The sequence below is a fragment of the Oncorhynchus nerka genome, linkage group LG13 (genome assembly GCF_034236695.1).
Source record: "Oncorhynchus nerka isolate Pitt River linkage group LG13, Oner_Uvic_2.0, whole genome shotgun sequence".
Classification (NCBI taxonomy): domain Eukaryota; kingdom Metazoa; phylum Chordata; class Actinopteri; order Salmoniformes; family Salmonidae; genus Oncorhynchus; species Oncorhynchus nerka.
The window spans coordinates 51,261,375-51,282,239 of NC_088408.1; the positions used below are offsets into that span (position 1 = coordinate 51,261,375).

The 20,865-nt window shown below is 40.2% G+C and overlaps 1 protein-coding gene and 1 long non-coding RNA gene across 3 annotated transcripts; one reads left to right on the forward strand and one right to left on the reverse strand.

Annotated features, from left to right (window-relative positions):
- Positions 1 to 17,233: 17,233 nt before the first annotated feature.
- On the reverse strand, positions 17,234 to 20,656 carry LOC115139660 (H2.0-like homeobox protein). 2 transcript variants are annotated; one of them, XM_029677283.2, is made up of 4 exons: positions 20,078 to 20,656; positions 19,288 to 19,464; positions 18,815 to 18,999; positions 17,234 to 17,963 (listed from the first exon to the last, which is right to left on the reverse strand). In XM_029677283.2, exons 1-4 carry the CDS (start codon positions 20,511 to 20,513, stop codon positions 17,649 to 17,651), a joined length of 1,113 nt encoding a protein of 370 aa, XP_029533143.1. In that variant the 5' UTR covers positions 20,514 to 20,656; the 3' UTR covers positions 17,234 to 17,648. The 2 variants fall into 2 exon arrangements, with proteins under 2 accessions (XP_029533143.1, XP_029533145.1); XM_029677285.2 differs by lacking the exon at positions 19,288 to 19,464 and having other exon boundaries at positions 20,078 to 20,655.
- Positions 18,911 to 19,557, forward strand: LOC115139661 (uncharacterized). The gene is made up of 2 exons (XR_003865136.2): positions 18,911 to 19,023; positions 19,264 to 19,557. It is a non-coding gene; the product is annotated as an uncharacterized LOC115139661 (long non-coding RNA).
- Positions 20,657 to 20,865: the final 209 nt, after the last annotated feature.

Sequence of the window (20,865 nt, forward strand, 5' to 3'; positions counted from 1 at the left end):
ACCACCACCGCAGACATACCTCATTAGCATAGCCAAGTAGGAAAAAATATGCAATCAACAAACGCAGGATTAAAAGAAAAATAATTTCACTAACCTTTTGAAATCTTCATCAGATGACAGTAATATAACATGTTACACAGTACATTCATTTTTTTTTCAATAATCTGCAATATATATCCATAAATCTCTGTTTACAATGACGCATCGTTCAAAAAATGCTACTGCAATGTCAGGAGAAATGAAATAGCTCCGGCAGATAACGTCAGCTAACAAGGAATACACATCATAAACTTTGACTAAATATGCATGTTTTACATATGTATAGCAAGATACACTTCTTCTAAATGCAATCGCTGTGTTACATTTATTTTTAACGTTACAGGTTGCGTTCACTAGGCTATACTAGGAGACGGCGCTCCTACATTAGCAGTATCCCTCCTCTATCTTGGAGTCGACAGAAACCCAAAATTAACACATAAATATTCCCTTACCTTTGCTGTTCTTCCATCAGAAGACCTGGAAGGGATTATACTTACCAAATCAGCGTTCAGTTTTCAAGTCTGTGTCTTTCGGTTCTCAAAAACGGCACATTTGGTCGAAATGTAGGCAAATTTCAAGTGGATGCGCACCAAAACGTCGAAAGTACATATTATATGTCGTGTAAACTTGTCAAACTGTGTTCATAATTAAGCTTTAACATGTTATAAAGGTACACAGAAATCGTGAGGGCGAACAGAAACACACACGTCGTTTAATCGATCCTGAGGAAAAGAGAGCACCCGAGCAGAGCGCGCATAGGCGTACACTTTTTTTTCGCGTGACCGAGACCTTTCGGCACGCTCAAAGTCTCGTGAGCGCGCGATTCTCACAATGACACGCCTCATTGAAAGCAGGCTTCGCGCTGAACACGTACAGACTGTTCCCAGAGTTGTAACTGTTTGGGAGGTGCGTATACGATGACGTCAAACTGGTGCCAACTTTTTTCCATTACAAGAGAGACTTTGGGAGAATGCATGCCCTGAGACTTCTGCTTTACATAGAGACAACATTTTAACGGTTTTAGAAGCTTTAGAGTGTTTTCTATTCGATAATATTTTTTATATGCATATATTAGCAACTTTTGACAAAAATCTATCATGTTTTATATGGGTACCCAATTCCTCCAGAAGGGGCAGTAATCAGCCCTAGCCCTAACAGCAGATGTGTATTTGGAGGGCAAATAAGTTAGGGTGACATCTATGAGGGTGACCGTGTTTACTGATTTGGGGTTGTACCTGGTAGGCTCATTGATAATTTGTGTGAGATTGAGGGCATCAAGCTTAGTTTGTAGGATTGCCGGGCTGTTAACTTCTTCAATATAAGGGGCGCTCTTTTAATTTTTGGATAAAAAAACGTTCCCGTTTTAAACAAGATATTTTGTCACGAAAAGATGCTCGACTATGCATATACAGTGCCTTGCGAAAGTATTGAACTTTGCGACCTTTTGCCACATTTCAGGCTTCAAACATAAAGATATAAAACTGTATTTTTTTGTGAAGAATCAACAACAAGTGGGACACAATCATGAAGTGGAACGACATTTATTGGATATTTCAAACTTTTTTAACAAATCAAAAACTGAAAAATTGGGCGTGCAAAATTATTCAGCCCCCTTAAGTTAATACTTTGTAGCGCCACCTTTTGCTGCGATTACAGCTGTAAGTCACTTGGGGTATGTCTCTATCAGTTTTGCACATCGAGAGACTGACATTTTTTCCCATTCCTCCTTGCAAAACAGCTCGAGCTCAGTGAGGTTGGATGGAGAGCATTTGTGAACAGCAGTTTTCAGTTCTTTCCACAGATTCTCGATTGGATTCAGGTCTGGACTTTGACTTGGCCATTCTAACACCTGGGTATGTTTATTTTTTAACCATTCCATTGTAGATTTTGCTTTATGTTTTGGATCATTGTCTTGATGGAAGACAAATCTCCGTCCCTGTCTCAGGCCTTTTGCAGACTCCATCAGGTTTTCTTCCAGAATGGTCCTGTATTTGGCTCCATCCATCTTCCCATCAATTTTAACCATCTTCCCTGTCCCTGCTGAAGAAAAGCAGGCCAAAACCATGATGCTGCCACCACCATGTTTGACAGTGGGGATGGTATGTTCAGGGTGATGAGCTGTGTTGCTTTTACGCCAAACATAACGTTTTGCATTCTTGCCAAAAAGTTCAATTTTGGTTTCATCTGACCAGAGCACCTTCTTCCACATGTTTGGTGTGTCTCCCAGGTGGCTTGTGGCAAACTTTAAACAACACTTTTTATGGATATCTTTAACCTCTTCAACCTATGGGGGTGCTATGTCATTATTGGATTAAAAAAACGTGCCCGTTTTATGCGCAATATTTTGTCACAAAAAGATGCTCGACTATGCATATAATTGGCAGCTTTGGAAAGAAAACACTCTGACGTTTCCAGAACTGCAAAGATATTATCTGTGAGTGCCACAGAACTCATGCTACAGGCGAAACCAAGATGAAACCTCAAACAGGACATGAGCAGAATTTTTGAGGCTCTGTTTTCCATCGTCTCCTTATATGGCTGTGAATGTGCCATGAACGAGCATAAGCTCTCTGCCGTTCGTCCAAGGTGTCTGCAGCATTGTGACGTATTTGTAGGCATATCATTGGAAGATTGGCCATAAGAGACTACATTTGCCAGGGGTCCGCCCGGTGTCCTTTGTCTAAATTATTGCGTAATCTCTAGGTCCATGTGCGTTCCATTTCTTCAGAAGAGAAAGTCAACTGCCACGATGGATTTATCGTCGATAGATATGTGAAAAACACCTTGAGGATTGATTCTAAACATCGGTTTGCCATGTTTCTGTCGATATTATGGAGTTAATTTGGAAAAAAGTTCCCGTTTTAATGACTTAATTTTCATTTTTTTTCTTACCCAAACGTGATGGAGAAAACGGAGCGATTTGTCAACACAAATAATATTTTTGTAAAAACTGAACATTTGCAATCTAACTGAGAGTCTCCTCATTGAAAACATCTGAAGTTCTTCAAAGTTCTTCAAAGGTAAATTATTTTATTTGAATGTTTTTCTGGTTTTTGTGAAAATGTTGCTTGCTGAATGTCAGGCATAATACTATGCTAGGCTATCAATAGTGTTACACAAATGCTTGTTTTGCAATGGTTGAGAAGCATATTTTTGAAAATCTGAGATGACAGTGTTGTTAACAAAAATCTAAGCTTGAGAGCTAGCATATTGATTTCATTTCATTTGCGATTTTCATGAATAGTTAACGTTGCGTTATGCTAATGAGCTTGCGGATAGATTTTCACAATCCTGGATACAGGTTTCTTTCGTAGCTAAACGTGACGCAGAAAACGGAGTGATTTGTCCTAAACAAATCATCTTTTTGTAAAAACTGAACATTTGCTATCTAACTGAGAGTCTCATTGAAAACATCTGAAGTTCTTCAAAGGTAAATTATTTTATTTGAATGTTTTTCTGGTTTTTGTGAAAATGTTGCCTGCTGAATGCTAACGCTAAATGCTATGCTAAATGCTACGCTAGCTATCAATAGTGTTATACAAATGCTTGTTTTGCAATGGTTGAGAAGCATATTTTGAAAATCTGAGATGACAGTGTTGTTAACAAAAATCTAAGCTTGAGAGCTAGCATATTGATTTCATTTCATTTGCGATTTTCATGAATAGTTAACGTTGCGTTATGGTAATGAGCTTGAGGCTGTATTCACGATCCCGGATCCGGGATGGCTCATCGCAACAGGTTAAAACGATGTTGGAAGCTGATTATAATTGAAGCTGATAAAATCGAGTTGAGTAGTGAGTTGTGCAGCCCCATAGTGTTGGTGCCGAAACCAGACGGCACCATCCAATTCTGTAATGATTTTAGGAAGGTAAATGAAGTCTCAAGTTCGACGCCCACCCCATGCCCGGAATTGATGAATTAATCGAACGGCTAGGGACCGCCCGATTTATCAGTATGCTCGACCTGACAAAAGGTTATTGGCAGGTGCCCTTAGCTCCGAGGCATGGGAGAACTGCTTTCGCCAACCCGGATGGTCTGTACCGTTACAAGAAACTGCCCTTTGGACTGCACACGGCCACCTTCCAGAGGTTGATGGACCGGGTTCTCCGACCCCATCGCAAGTACGCATCGGCATATATCGACAATATTGTGATCAATGGGAGTGAGTGGGAAACCCATCTAAATCAGTTGAGCGCGGTAGTGCAGACCTTACAGGAGGCGGGGCTAACAGCAAACCCAAAGAAATGTCAGATTGGCCTGCGGGAGGTTGAGTACCTTGTGTACACGATCGGGAGGGGATGTGTCAAATCAGTTGAAGAAAGTGGAAGACTGGCCCCGCTCCCTCAGCAAGAAACAGGTACGCTTATCGGGTTGACTAGTTTCAACCGGAGAGTTATTCCCCACTTTGCCTCCCTAGCCAGTCCCCTGACAGATCTGACCAGGAGCCCTCTGCCTGACCAGGTGAAGTGGACCAAGGAGACAGACAAAGCCATCCAGGACCTAAGGGGAGCACTGTGTTCTGGACCCATGCTGGTGAAACCGGACTTCTTCAAACCACTGGTGATTCAGACCGATGTGTCTGAAACAGGTGTTGGGTGCTGTCCAATCACAGCTCAATAAGGTGGGGAACACCCAGTCATGTATATTAGCCGGAAGCTGTTCCCGTGAGAAAGAATGTCTAGCGATCAAGTGGGAGATAGAAATGCTGAAGTATTGCTTGTTGGGACGGCACTTTACCCTCATAACGGAACATGCACCACTGCTTTGGACGTCGCGGAATAAGGACAGTAATGCCCGGGTCACACACTGGTTCCTGTCCTTGCAGCCTTTGCTTTCTCTGTCATCCACAGATCAGGTGCAGCATATGGAAATGCCGATGCACTCTCCAGGAGGGGTGCTTGAGGGAGCTGGACCGCCCCTCTCTCCCGGTCGGGGCGTGGGATGGGGGGGGAGGGTGGCAGACAGCAGGGAGAGGTGAGGGGAGTGATTATTGAGGGGAGATGTCTGGCAGCTCGTTGGCTCCAGCCCCGGGCCTTGTATGGACTTCCTACCCCAACGAGGCAAGGCTGTCGTTTGTTAACTTCTTGGTGATTGGGGGCAGTATTGAGTAGCTTGGATGAATAAGGTGCGCAGAGTAAACATCCTGCTACTCAGCCATAAAAGCTAGAATATGCATATAATTAGTATAGTAGTGTATTTAGAAAACTCTCTGTAGTTTCTAAAACTGTTTGAATTATGTCTGTGAGTATAAGAGAACTCATATGGCAGGCAAAAACATGAGACAAAATCCAACCAGGAAGTGGGAAATCTGAGGTTGGTCGTTTTTCAACTCATTCCCTATTGAAGATACAGTGGGATGTTGGTCATGTTCCACTTCCTAAGACTTCCACTAGATGTCAACCTTCTTTAGAACCTTGTTTGAGGCTTCTACTGTGAAATGGGGTCGAATGAGAGGGGAGTCAGGTGTCTGGCAGAGAGGCACAAGCTCGTGACGTGCAGTCTTGTCAGAGTTACCTCGCATTCCATTGCTTTTCTACAGATAAAGGAATTCTCCAGTTCGAACATTATTGAAGATTTATGTTAAAAACATCCTCAAGATTGATTCTATACTTAGTTTGACATGTTTCTACGACCTGTAATATAACTTTTTGGACTTTTTGTCTGACCTTTCGGCTGGACTTGCATACGCGTTTGGATTTGTTACCAAACGCCCTAACAAAAGGAAGGTATTTGGACATAAATGATGAACTTTATCGAACAAATCAAACATTTATTGTGGAACTGGGATTCCTGGGAGTGCATTCTGATGAAGATCATCAATGGTAAGTGAATATTTATAATGCTATTTCTGACTAATGTTGACTACACAATATGGCGGATTTCTCTTTGGCTGTTTTGGTCTCTGTTTGGCGCCGTACTCAGATTATTGCATGGTGTGCTTTTTCCGTAAAGTTTTTAAAAAATCTGACACAGCGGTTGCATTAAGAAGAAGTTTAGATAAAGTTCCATGTATAATAGTATCTTTTATCAATGTTTATTATGAGTATTTCTGTGAATTGATGTGGCTCTCTGAAAAATCACTGCATGTTTTACTGAACATAACACGACAATGTAAAATTAGATTTTTGGATATAAATATGGACTTTATCGAACAAAACATACATGTATTGTGTAACATGCAGTCCTATGAGTGTCATCTGATGAAGATCATCAAAGGTTAGGGATCCATTTTATCTATATTTCCGCTTTTTGCGACTCCTCTCTTTGGCTGTAAAAATGGCTGTGTTTTTCTGTGACTTTTCTGACCTAACATAATCGTTTTTGGTGCTTTCGCTGTAAAGCCTTTTTAAAATCAGACACTGTGGCTGGATTAACAATAATTGTATCTTTAAAATTGTTTAAAATACTTGTATGCTTGAGGAATTTTAATTATGAGATTTTTGTTGTTTTGAATTTGGCGCCCTGTATTTTCACTGGCTGTTGGTGGGGTGGGACGCTACCGTCCGAGTATCCCAGAGAGGTTAAGCCAGGGAGTGCTTGGGGATAAAGGAGGAAGCAGCCTGCACAAAGGGGCTGAGTAGGAGAGAGCCAAGTGCGCATGATGAAGAGTGGACAAAGAGAGAGCAATACCTGTGAGATTACCCGTTGTGACCTGGACTGTTGGAATTACCTCCCTTGTGTACCGAACCGGATTGGCTGGGGACCCGAGTGTGAGGATTACCCCTGGAAAATGGAACGGACAAAGAACTTGTGGACTGTGAGGTGATTGGTGAATTCCCCTTCTTTCCCTGTGTACCAAAATCCCTAATAAACTCCCCATTTGCATTCTATTTGTGCTACTGGTGCATGTTTTGTTATTGAAATTGGTGACGTGGAAGCTCCACATCCTTGAGCCTGCTAAAATATGAGATTCTTCAAAGTAGCCACCCTTTAGCTTGATGACAGCTTTGCACACTTGTGGCATTCTCTCAGCCAGCTTCATGAGGTAGTCACCTGGAATGCATTTCAATTAACAGGTGTGCCTTGTTAAAAGTACATTTTTTGAATTTCTTTCCTCCTTAATGCAATTGAGCCAGTCAGCTGTTTTGTGACAAGGTAGGGGTGGTATACAGAAGATAGCCATGTTTGGTAAAAGACCAAGTCCATATTATGGCAAGAACAGCTCAAATAAGCAAAGAGAAACAACAGTCCATCTTTACTTTTAGACATGAAGGTCAGTCAATCTGTCAAGAACTTTTAAAGTTTCTACAAATGCAGTTGTAAAAGCCAAGTGCTATGATGAAATTGGCTCTCATGAGGACCGCCACAGGAAAGGAAGACCTAGAGTTACTTCTGCTGTTGATGATAAGTTCATTAAAGTTAACTGCACCTCAGATTGCAGCCCAAATAAATGCTTCACAGAGTTCAAGTAACAGACACATCTCAACATCAACTGTTCAGAGGAGACTGCGTGAATCAGGCCTTATTGGTCGAATTGTTGCAAAGAACCACTATTAAAGAACACCAATAAGAGGAAGTGACTTGCTTGTGCCAAGAAACACGAGTAATGAACATTAGACCGGTGGAAATCTGTGCTTTGTTCTGATGGGTCCAAATTTAAGATTTTTGATTCCAACCAACCACTGTGTTTAGTGAGACGCAGAGCAGGTGAATGGATGATCGCCGCATGTATAGTTCCTACCGTGAAGCATGGATGAGATGTGATGGAGCTTTGCTGGTGACACTGTTTGTGATTTATTTAGAATTCATGGCACAATAACCAGCATGGCTACCACAGCATTCTGCCGTGATACTCCATGCCATCTCGTTCGCACTTAGTCCCACTATCATTTGTTTTGCAACAGGACAATGACCCAAAACACACCTCCAGGCTGTATAAGGGTTATTTGACTTACGAGATTGTGGGAACTCCTTCATGGAAAAGCATTCCTCATGAAGCTGGTTGAGAGAATGCCAAGAGTGTGCAAAGCTGTCATCAAGGCAAAGACTGGCTACTTTGAAGAATCTAAAATGTTAAATATATTTTGATTAGTTTAACACTTTGGTTACTACATGATTCCATATAAAAATAAAGAAAACCCTTGAATGAGTAGGTGTGTCCAAACTTTTGACTGGTACTGTATGTATTATATATATATGTCTGATGTATGTTTCTCCCTACTTGAGTTTTGCATTGGGGCAAAAATCAATCTGTGTTTTAACCACACACAGACCCTACTAACAGCTATTTCACTTCTCAATGACCACGCAAGTATCGCAGGATTAGGCTACCTAGCTTTTCCACTTTTGGGCAGATGAAAATTAAATGAATATTAAATCGTTATCTTGACTGACTGTTTGTGTCGTGCTTATGTTTGGCGATACTGTTACAACAGACAGCAAAGTTTATACAAACATGTTGATCATGTCTTTTGTGTACAACATGGTAATAGCTGCATGTAGCCTAACTCCCCTCATAAAAAAATACCATTAAAGCACACTTAGCCTATGTGTACCCCTTTCCTGTAGTCAAATGACCAAATCACCCTCTAGTGGCCTCATGAGTGGAATTGTATTAATATTTTTCATAATTTTATAATGAATAAATATACAAATAAAATAATAGCAGAAAATCTGATGTTTCTATGTCAAATGGTTTTGTTATATTTCAATCTTCTGTGATGTATATAAAGTGTCATATTGGGATGCAAACTCAAAATGGAATACATTTCAACTCCATATCTCACAGGGTACATGTCTTCTTTTTTTATAACCACGTGTGTGAGGTGTATAATTTTATTTCAAAGTAGATTAGTACCAAGAAACACTTTGCACCCCAGGTCATAAAAATGAGACACCCTGTTCCCTTTAATTAATATTCTATATTCAATTTCATAAACACCTTAGCTTTACAATACACATTTTAGATGGATGGAACATGTTGAATGATATTGATATTTGCAATATATTTCCCTTATACATTTGCCAAATTATGAAGATGAACACTATTTCATTACTATATAAATGATATATTGTCATTCAGACTCCTTTACAAATAGTGTAAAGTTTGGCCAACTTTATAGGCCTACACCTAAACAGAATGCCGACTTAGGCTACATTTGATTAATTTGCATTCCATGTACCATGAAGGCCTAGCTGATATAGAACATACACTTGTCTTATAGGAATGTGGTGAGAAACAGACATTATATGCAACATTTATATATGTGAAATGTATTGCCTTATTGCTGTAATCAATTAAATATAAATGTTATCAAAACAAGGCAATTATCTACCAACTTTATTGTCTGTCGGCAAGCTTAAGAGAAGCATTAGAGGTCCATAAATGGAGTAGGGCTTGGTTCTTAAATATGAGCCCGGATAAATAAAAATATACTCATCCGTTTCGTTGCTGATATCTGGAGCCAGCAAATGTATACAAACTATACATTTCCCTTCTTCTCTGCACTTTCTTTGGCCCGACCAGATTTCTTCTGACTAACATTCTTTAGAGGAAGGGCTTAGCGGAATTACATGAACATGCTTTAAGGAAAGGTCTTTATAAGCCAAGAGATGTCCAAATTCTCATTTATCAAGAGCTCATGATTCCGATATGCAACAAATGGTCTTTGTGAAGTACTGAGGCTTGACAGGTTGGCATCGTTATTCTGTCTGTCTCTGCTATTAGTGTTGCGCTTAGGACATAGCATGTTTTTACTTTAATCACCATAGCCAACTTTTGACTTAGAAACTGTTGGATAGAAAAGGTCTCACTAAAAGAAAGACAAATTATACAAATTGGAGGACATAGCAGATCATACAAAAACGTAAGCCACAAATTTGTAACATTTCATACAAAATGGAGGGATATATTTAAAAAATTACCAAATTATATGAACTGAGTCAAGTATTGCAGATACATACGGTAACTTAATAAAGTTTCCCTTGACTTACACCATATTCTGTTATGTTACAGCCTGAATTCAAAATGTATTACGTTAAAGAAAAATCTCAGCCATCTACACAGAATAGCCCATAATGACAAAGTGAAAATACATTTTTGGTAATGTTTGCAAATGTATTGAAAATGAAATAACTAATTTACATACAGTAACTATTCACACGCCTGAGTCAATACTTTGGAATCAATTGCAGCTGTGAGTCTTTCTGTGTAAGTTTCAGCAGGACATTCAGGAACATTCACTGTCTTCTTGGTAAGCAACTCCAGTGTAGATTTGAACTTGTGTTTTAGGTTATTGCCCTGCTGAAAGGTCAATTCATAAACCAGTGTCTGGTAGAAAGCAGACTGAACCAGATTTTTCCCTAGAATGTTGCCTATGCTTAGCTCTATTATGTTTATTTTTATCCTGAAAAACTCCACCGTGCTTAACAATTACAATCATGCCCATAACATGATGCAGCCACCACTATGCTTGGAAATATGGAGAGTGGTACTTAGGGATGCATTGTGTTGGTTTGCCCCAAGCATAATGTTTTGTAAAAGTTCAGTTCTTTGCAATATTTTTTAGCATTTATTGCCGTTATTGCAAACAGGATGGATGTTTTTGACAAAAAAATTCTGTACAGGTTTCCTTTTCACTCTGTCAACTAGGTTAATATTGTGGAGTAACTACAATGCTGTTGATCCATACTCAGTTTTCTCCGATCACAGTACACAACACTTCCTGTTGAACGCGGAACGAGGGAGAGCTCGGACTGTTGTTTTGGAAAGTTTATTGTTTTGGAATATTTTGAAAGTCTATTGAAAGTTACTTAGTAGCTACAGTAGCTACCTTTTGAGTTTGGATCGCGCGACGCGGTTGGCATCAGTTGATGGGACTTCTACTATCTCTCCAGTGATCCTGCCCACCAAGGCCGGGTCTGAGGAGCTGTTTGGCACAGCACATAGCCTAGCTGTTAGCTAGCTGCCTTTCTAGCAGGAATTTCCTGAGGGCTTGAACACAGTCTGTGATGCGGTTAGCCAATGTGGCAGGAACTGCAGATTGTCCCAGGCTTGTGGCTGTCTAGATCCCTGCTGTTTGTTGTTGTTTTCAATCTTCCCTGTGACCTGCCCTGTCTGGAACTGCGAGGAGTAACATGTTGCTACCATGACAAAGACCAAAGCTGGTGGGAGTACCGTTGAGAACCGTGGTGTCTATCTATCACAGGTGAAGGATGTTGTTTCAAGAACAAGAAAATAGCTTCAAGTTTTTTGTCGAAATACCGGTGGAGTCAACTAATAAAAGAATGGACGACCTGAAGAGAGGTCCAGGACCAGAAGAACAGTTTGCAGTTCTCCCAGGGTCAGCTCGATGCGTTTTAAACAGGAGAACGGCAAGATGATTAGCAATCTGTAAGTCATTGAGAAAGGACATCAGTTCTGTATGTGAATCCATGATAAGAATGATAAAGATATAAGATTATCATGAGGAACAATTGCAAAATCTCCAAAAGAGACATGACAGAGTCTGAGGACCCAGTGAGGGAAATTATCTCTGAGAAACCGAAGATGGACCACAGGAGGTTTGGGGTGGAGCGCACCCATAGAACTGTAAAACCCACCAGCGGCCCAGGTGACAGGCCCAGGCCAATAGTGGTCAGGTTCAAGGACAAGGTAGCTGTTCTGGAAAGAGCCAATAACTTGAAAGGAACATAAACTCAGCAAAAAAAGAAACGTCCTTTCACTGTCAACTGCGTTTCTTTTCAGCAAACTTAATATATGTAAATATTTGTATGAATATAACAAGATTCAACCACTGAGACATAAAATGAACAAGTTCCACAGACATGTGACTAACAGAAATTGAATAATGTGTCCCTGAACAAAGGGGGGGTCAAAATTAAAAGTAACAGTCAGTATCTGATGTGGCCAACAGATGCATTAAGTACTGCTGTGCATCTCCTCCTCATGGACTGCACCAGATTTGTCTGTTCTTTCCACCAAGGCACCTGCAAGTTGCCAGACATTTGTGGGGGGAATGGCCCTAGCCCTCACCCTCTGATCCAACAGGTCCCAGACGTGCTCAATGGGATTGAGATCCAGGCTCTTCACTGGCCATGGCAGAACACTGACATTCCTGTCTTGCAGGAAATCACGCACAGAATGAGCAGTATGGCTGGTGGCATTGTTATGCTGGAGGGCCATGTCAGGATGAGCCTGCAGGAAGGGTACCACATGAGGGAGGAGGATGTCTTCCCTGTAACGCACAGCATTGAGATAGCCTGCAATGACAACAAGCTAAGTCTGATGATGCTGTGACACACCGCCCAAGACCATGAAGGACCCTCCACCTCCAAATCGATCCCGCTCCAGAGTACAGGCCTCGGTGTAACGCTCATTCCTTCGACGATAAACGTGAATCCGACCATCACCCCTGGTGAGACAAAACCGTGACTCGTCAGTGAAGAGCACTTTTTGCCAGTCCTGTCTGGTCCAGCGACGGTGGGTTTGTGCCCATAGGTTTACGTTGTTGCCGGTGATGTCTGGTGAGGACCTGCCTTTACAACAGGCCTACAAGCCCTCAGTCCAGCCTCTCTCAGCCTATTGCGGACAGTCTGAGCACTGATGGAGGGATTGTGCATTCCTGGTGTAACTCGGGCAGTTGTTGTTGCAATCCTGTACCTGCCCCGCAAGTGTGATGTTCGGCTGCACCGATCCTGTGCAGGTGTTATTACACGTGATCTGCCACTACGAGGACGATCAGCTGTCCGTTCTGTCTCCCTGTAGTGCTGTCATAGGCATCTTACAGTTTGCAATTTATTGCCCTGGCCACATCTGCAGTCCTCATATCTCCTTGCAGCATGCATAAGACACATTCACACAGATGAACAGGGACCCTGGGCATCTTTCTTTTGGTGTATTTCATATTCAGTAGAAAGTCCTCTTTAGTATCCTAAGTTTTCTTAACTGTGACCTTAATTGCCTACCGTCTGTAAGCTGGTAGTGTCTTAACGGCCGTTCCACAGGTGCATGTTCATTAATTGTTTATGGTTCATTGAACAAGCATGGGAAACAGTGTTTAAACTCTTCACAATGAAATTCTGAGAAGTTATTTGGATTTTTACAAATTATCTTTGCTCTAAAGCTATATTCATACCCAGTGGATGCAGTGATCACAATATAATGGCTATAACCAGGAAAGCCAAAGTTCCAAAATAGTGTATAAGAGAGCATATTATTTTGCTGTGGATTATGTTAAAAATATGTGGTGGTCTGATGTGATTAATAAGGAGCATCCAGACGCTGCACTTGATACATTTATAAAATTGCTTCTTCCATTTATTGATAAACGTGCACCTGTTAATTAAGAAACTGACTGTTAGAACTGTGAAGGCTCCATGGATTGATGAGGAATTGAAAAACTGTATAGTTGAAAGAGATGGGGCAAAAGGAGTGGCTAATAAGTCTGGCTGCACATCTGACTGGCAGACTTACTGCAATTTGAGAAATTATGAGACCAAATGCAACAAAAAGAAGAATAAACAGTTTTATTAAGCCAAGAATTATATAAAGAATGATGGAAAAAAACGTTGGCGTACTTTCAATTAAATTATGGGCAGAAAGAAAAATTCAACTCCATCTTTCATTGAATAAGATGGCTTATTCATCACAAAACCATTTGATGTTGCCAAATATTTTAATGATTTCTTCATTGGGAAAATGGGCAAACTTGCCAACAACAAACAATGAGCCATCATAGTCTTGCATAAAAAAAAACAAATAATGAAAGAAAAGCATTGCAAGTTTGAATTTTGTTAAGTTAGTGTAGGACAAGTGGAAATATTATTGTCAATAATGACAAACCTCCTGGCATTGACAACTGAGATGCAAAGCTACTGAGGATTGTAGCTGACTCTATAGCCACTCCTATCTGTCATATCTTTAATCTGAGCCTACTGTAGAGGAAAGTCTTGGTCCTCAGTCCTGTTCAACCAAATACAATGTTATTTCTCTGTAAACTAATTAACAACTGACTTTCAGCGTGCTTATAGAGAAGGGCATTCAACATGTACTGCACTGACACAAATGACTGATGATTGGTTGAAATAAATTGATAATAAGAAGATTAGATTTCAGTGCAGCCTTTGACATTATTGACCATAACCTGTTGTTGAGAAAATGTTATGGCTTTTCAATATCTGCCATTTTGTGGATTCAGAGCTATCTATCTAATAGAACTCAAAGGGTTTTCTTTAATGGAAGCTTCTGTAATGTCAAACATGTAAAGTGTGGTGTACCGCAGGGCGATTCTTTAGTCCCTCTACTCTTTTTCTATTTTTACCAATGACCTGCCACTGGCATCAAACAAAGCATGTGTGTCCATGTACACTGATGATTCAACCATATACACATCAGCAACCACAGCTAATTAAGTCACTGAAACCCTTAAAGAGTTGCAGTCTGTTTTGGAATGGGTGACCAGTAACAAACTGGTCCTGAACATCTTTTAAACTAAGAGCATTATATTTGGCACAAATGATTCTCTAAGTACTAGACCTGAGCTACATCTGGCAATGATTCATGTGGCTGTTGAACAAGTTGAGGAAAGTAAATTACTTGGTGTTACCTTAGATTGTAAACTGTCATGGTCAAAACATATAGATTAAATGGTTGTACAGAGAGGGAGAGGTCTGTCCATAATAAAGAGATGCTCTGCTTTTTTGACACTACATTCGAAAAATCAGGCTCTACTTTTGTCAGGCTCTACTTTTGTCTCATCTGGATTATTGTCCAGTCATGTGCTTGAGTGCTGCAAAGAAAGACCCGGTTAAGCTGCATCTGGCCCAGAACAGAGCGGCACGTCTTTCTCGTCATCGTAATCAGAGATCTAATATAAATACTACACATGCCATTCTCGATTGGCTAAGAGTTGAGGAGAGACAGGCTGCAATCTTTCTTTTTTTTACAAGAAACATTAATGTGTTAAATTCCAAATTGTTTGCATAGCCAACTTACACATAGCTCTGAAACACTCACTTACACAACCAGACGTGCCCACATAAGGGGTATTTTCACAGGCCCCAAATCCAGAACAAATTGAAAAAAGTGTACAGTATTATATAAGGCCATTATTGCATGGAACTCCCTTCCATCTCATATTGCTGAAATGAACAGCAAACACGGTTTCAAAAAACAGATAAAGCAACACCTCACGGCACCATGCCTATCCCCTTATTTGACCTAGATAGTGTGTGTGTATGTATTGATATGTAGGCTACGTGTGCACTTTTTAAAATTAATGTAGTTCTGTTATTGTTGATTAATGTTCTGTGTCATGTCATGTTTCATGTTTTGTGTGGACCCCAGGATGAGTATCTGCTGCTTTCGCAACAACTAATGGGAATCCTAATAGCATACCAAAAATACCAATTCAGCCATTAAACTCTATAACTGTTTTAAAGTCACCATTTGCCTCATGGTGAAATCGCTGAGCGGTTTCCTTCCTCTCCAGCAACTGGGTTAGGAAGGACGCCTTTATCCTTGTAATGAATGATTGGATGTTTTGATACCCCATCCAAAGTGCAATTAATAACTTCACCATGCTCAAAGGGATATTCAGTAGGTACCTTTATTTTTGAGGCTTTAGAAAACTTTCTTGGTCTTTGAGGTTGGATCTGTGTTTGAAATGTACTGCTAGACTGAGAGACCTTACAGATAATTGTATGTGTGGGGTACAGAGATGAGGTACTCATTCAAAAATCATGTTAAACACTATTATTGCACAACAGAGTCAGTCCATCCAACTAATTATGTGACTTGTTAAGCAAGTTGACAAAAATATCTCAATTTAATCCATTTCAAATTTAGGCTGTAGACAACAAAATGTGCAAAAACTCAAGAGGTGTGAATACTTTCTGAAGGCACTGCATGCTTATTTTCACACTTCCATTAGGACTGGACAAAGTGAGGTAATAAGCCCTATACCAACTTTGTATGGTCCATAATATGGTACTACAATATTGGCTGTCAGTAAGGGTATAGACTGTAGGCCTACTTTACTACATGGAGTTTAACATAACCTGCTATAAATAATATAGGCATGTTTTTAAATGTAATTAAAAGTTGTTATTATGCCTTTACTGTGTGGATTACAACGAACTCAGCAAGTAATGACTGCTAAATAAAGGCGTATCTAATTCTTCATTAGTTCAGCTAACTAACTTCAATGGTCTGTTACTCACTGGCTGCGTTTACACAGGTAGCCTATATATTCTATATGTTTCACTAATTGGACTTTTGACCAATCATATCAGCTCTGAAAAAGAGCTGATGTGGATAGGTCTGATGTGATTGGTCAAAATACCAATTAGTGGAAAAATGATTAGAATTGGGCTGTCTGTGTAAATGCAGCCACCAGCTTATTTTAGACACTTTCATTTACCTCCGAATGATTTAATCAATGTAACAGGACAAGGTAACCTACTGAAAATAAAATGAACTAAGGCAAACTGCTCCTTGAAAACGCATAGATAGGCTACCATTTATTTATACGACTTGCGTAAATTGCATTCGTAAATGCAAACCGTTAGATGGTGTAGGAATTGTCAGAGACAGTATGACTAACTTATTTGAAAACCCATGATAAGTTTTATCTATTTACACCAAATTGTTGAGATAAGTTATTACAGGCTCCACCATGTTTTCACATTCCATTTCGGCTTGAGTGTACCCATAATTAGTTTGCGTCTTATTCCCAAAAAGCTAAATATGACTTTATGAATGACGTAATTGCCATATAGAACGATAGACTAGGTAGGCTTTATGGATTCTTTTAAGCATGAAACATAAACATATATTCCACCCCTCTGATCATCTCACACGGTGAAATAAGGCCTACGTGGCAGCGAAGTCCAAGACTTCAAATATTATTTTATCGGCATGTAAGATGTGAGGAATTAAATAGTAAACCTATATCATCATCATGACCATCATCTTACTTTGTACATACTGTAGGAAACAAATGTACAATCCTAAATGTATAGCCTATGACGAAAATAAAATTGTATTATCCACTTCAGATAACTGTTTTTGGAGTGAATATTAGCCTATAGGCTAGTCAAGACCATGTCAATTGTGAAGTTCTCTCTCCTTCAGTGATGTTTTCAGTATTCGATTAGACCCGAAAGAGGAAGTAATAATGGGCCCAATAATGCAATTAAAAGATAATCATATTATTAATAATAATATATACAACATATGACATTTAATCGAAAATCAAAAGAAAGACATTTTTATTTTTATTTACAATATTTTCAGTGCAAATCATTATTGAAAAATATAAAATACAACAATATTTATTAACGCTTCCAGAGTAAATTACATTAACATTGTGTCATTTTCTGGGATTTCAGAACGCGGAACACCTGTTTCAGATTAAAATTCACAACAGAATATTTCCTTAATTTGAGGAAAAAGTCATGCACATCGCCTAATACTGACTGACAGAGCTGAAAGATGGAAGGAGTCGAAAGTAAAAATAATAATAACCCATAGCCTCTGCAGTAGGGCATCCTACTGGCCCTCCATTTTAAGACAAACTTCACTCTGTATATCAATTTATCAAAATAATATTTATATTAAATTATTAATGTTACATTAAAAAAAAATACGTTTGACTTTGCACTCATATTTACATGTGTGATGATGCCACAGTTTCTGTGAGGGCACCGACTGAAGTTGCCTCTTCCGTACTCACAGGCGTGGCCCCGGTCATGATCACACTAGTCTTGTTATGCTCAGAAATGTCCACGTCACTCTTGTCCTCCTGTCCTTCCTCGAATTCGGACTCGCAGCTCGCTTCACTCTCACACTCGGACACTTCCGGCTCTTTGGGCTCGGCCTCTGTCAGTGACTTGCCCAGTGTCTCCTTCTCCTTGTCCTTCTGTGCCTGGGCTTCTTTCGAATGCCTCCACTTCATGCGCCTGTTCTGGAACCACACTTTGACCTGACGAGAAAGTGCAAAAGCTCGTTTAGATGTCGACAACACGATCCTGATGCCTAGGCTAGTCGCCAACAGGTTGACAATGAATTTTGCTCCATATAAATATGACCCAGAGACCTAATTGATAGCATAAAAGGACAGTCTCTACATAACACAACAACGGAAATCATAGCCTACATTTCATAATGAATAACTTGACAGTAGCCTAGGTAGGCTACAATAAAGTTAATGCAGAATAAAACAACAGTGTGGGTAAAGCTGGGCATAATTTGTGTAAATGTGGGCCTATAGCCTACAAAAACAAATTGTTTGAACACATCAGCTGGGCTATAGGCTAGTATTATGTGTATTGCTTAACCCAATGGAGTTACGTAAGATTATGACCTTTCTCCATTTGCAATAACTCGTTGTAATCGACTTTCATTTCCCTAAAAGTTCTCGATTGCGAAATTCTGAAGTTGCCTACTAGGATATATTACCGGGTGTGTCCTCTGAGTGGCGGCTTCCTGTCTTAACAACACAAGACCAGGGCTCTATTCAATCCGTATCGCGAAAGTTCAGCGTTACGGCATTATTGAAATTTAAAGACAATGTTCATGATTTAGCGGAGACTGCATTCACGGTAAACGCTCATATGTCGGCTCAGTCGCAAATTACTTTTAGGGTATATTTCTATCGCGCAATCTTTGACGCTTCAGCTAAACTTATTGAATATATATATTACACTATTAGGGATGTCTTTCCATCTCAAGAAGAAAGGATTCTTAAAATAACTTAAACATGTGCATATAGTCCATAATACAATGTCCAAAAAAGTGGGGGCTATGGGCTACAACTTGATGCAAGTAACGTACCTGTGCATCTGTTAGGCCAAGCATTGCAGCCAGTTGTTTTCTGTCGGGTTTGGTGACGTATTTCTGTATTTCGAATCGTTTCTCAAGTCCTTTTCTTTGCAGGTTGGAGAAGACCGCTCGCGACCAGGACCTCTTCCTTTTGTATGTCTGTGGTATCGTGTCTTTTGTGAGGACAGCATACGGACCTGTATAAATAAAGGGACATAAAGGTTGAGCAATGTTATTTATTCGTTCAAATTTCAAAGTGCACTGGTAAATTATAGTTGGATATCCTAGAAAAGTGGTGTCATGCCATCAAACATGCCAAATTATATTCACTTGAAAAACACGATCAACCGAAGATAGGCCTGTGGTTTAAAAACACTGAGCAAAGTCTGAATAATAACGGCTATGTACAAATATTGTTTGAGTCCTTAAATGCCATGTGTGCGGAAAATGTCCCTATGTAGCCTATGTGCTGACGGCTACACTACCTGGGAAGGTGTCCTGAAACTGATGCTGCCCTGATTGCCTGGCGCCGTTTAGTGAGCTCATCGTGGAGGACGTGTCGCTCATCGCTGGGTCTATGGATGCGAAGTACTGGTTCGCCGAGGGCTGCACCGGCATGTGGATCCCTGACTGACGATTCGAGCTAACAATGGACGTGAGATCTGTCACAGGGCGAGAGATAAATAAGTAAGAAATTACCGCAACGTATGAAATACGAGTATTTGTCAATGGTAAAACTTTTCACCTAAAAATGACTTTGGTGTGCGAGTCTGAATGTTTAAACCTCTATTTAACTAGGCAAGTAATTTAAGAACAAATTCTTATTCACAATGACGGTTTAGGACCAGTGGATTAAATGCCTTGATCAGTGGCTGAACGACAGATTTTTACCTTGTCAGCGGGGGGATTCGATCTAGCAACCTTTCGGTTAGTGGCCCAACACTAGGCTATCTGCCGTTCCAAGATAAATAATACCTAGTTTTATAGTGAGGCAGCTGTGGCAGCTTGGATGTTCATATAGAGGTTTTGTGTGCGTAAATAATAAAGTGCATGATGTAGTTACTGTGGTTTAGGTGCCTTCGAGGTCAGTAATTTATAAGCGTAGCCTTTAATTAAGTCAATGCAGCCACATTTAAATAACTAAAAAGTGCCTTTACAACATCATGGCATTCTTGAATGCTTTCTATGGCAGTAAAATAATCTTGATGTAGCCCTATAAATAGTTAATAGAGAATTCATTTTGACAACGGTATTACAGTTCATTTAAAAGGTTACCTCTTAAAGACAATATGTCTTTTGTTTTTGAGTCGAAGTCTGTTGACAATATCCGATCAATTCCGAACTTGAGGTCCTTGCTTGATGGTGGAGGAGCTTGTTGGGAATTGAAACTCGTTCTAGATACAGACGTTAAGTGTATTCCGTGCCTGTGATATGGAGACCCGGGGTTCAGTCTCCCACCGTAGACCGACTGTTCTGGCCCCACCGGGGAAGGACGCAACGGAGATCCAGAGGTGTGGACCTGAGACCGGTGTCCCATATGAGCCATGAGGGCCGAGGATCCCGGGATGTTCTCGGAATCCCCAACCTGCAAAATGTCAGCAATGCAAAATGAGGGCTTCTTCATTGTATCCACAGCGAAACCACCCGCGCAATAGGCAGACCAAAGACTAAAATTTGATGCGTAAAACGGATTGAGTCCTGCCGTATACATCCTGAACTCGTAATGTTGCCCCTCGGTTGATCACAAACGACGATAGAACAATAAATTCGGCATGTAACGTTGAGTTAACTGTAGTCAGAAAGGCTGCCGTCTTTGTGTAAGTGCCAGAAATCTCTCACACAACTCTGACATGTTAGTCTTTGGTCTAAGTACTTCAACGTTGAAGTTTTTCCTCTGACACGGATTGGTTGCTTTCTAGCCAATAGAAGTTTGGTTTCGACACCCAAACACGCCCTTGTGATGGACATGTGCAGAGTTAAGTGTAGCTAATGACCATATATTGAATATCTTCATAAACATTTTCAACAGCAGTCACAGGCAACATCATCATCTTCGTCACTAT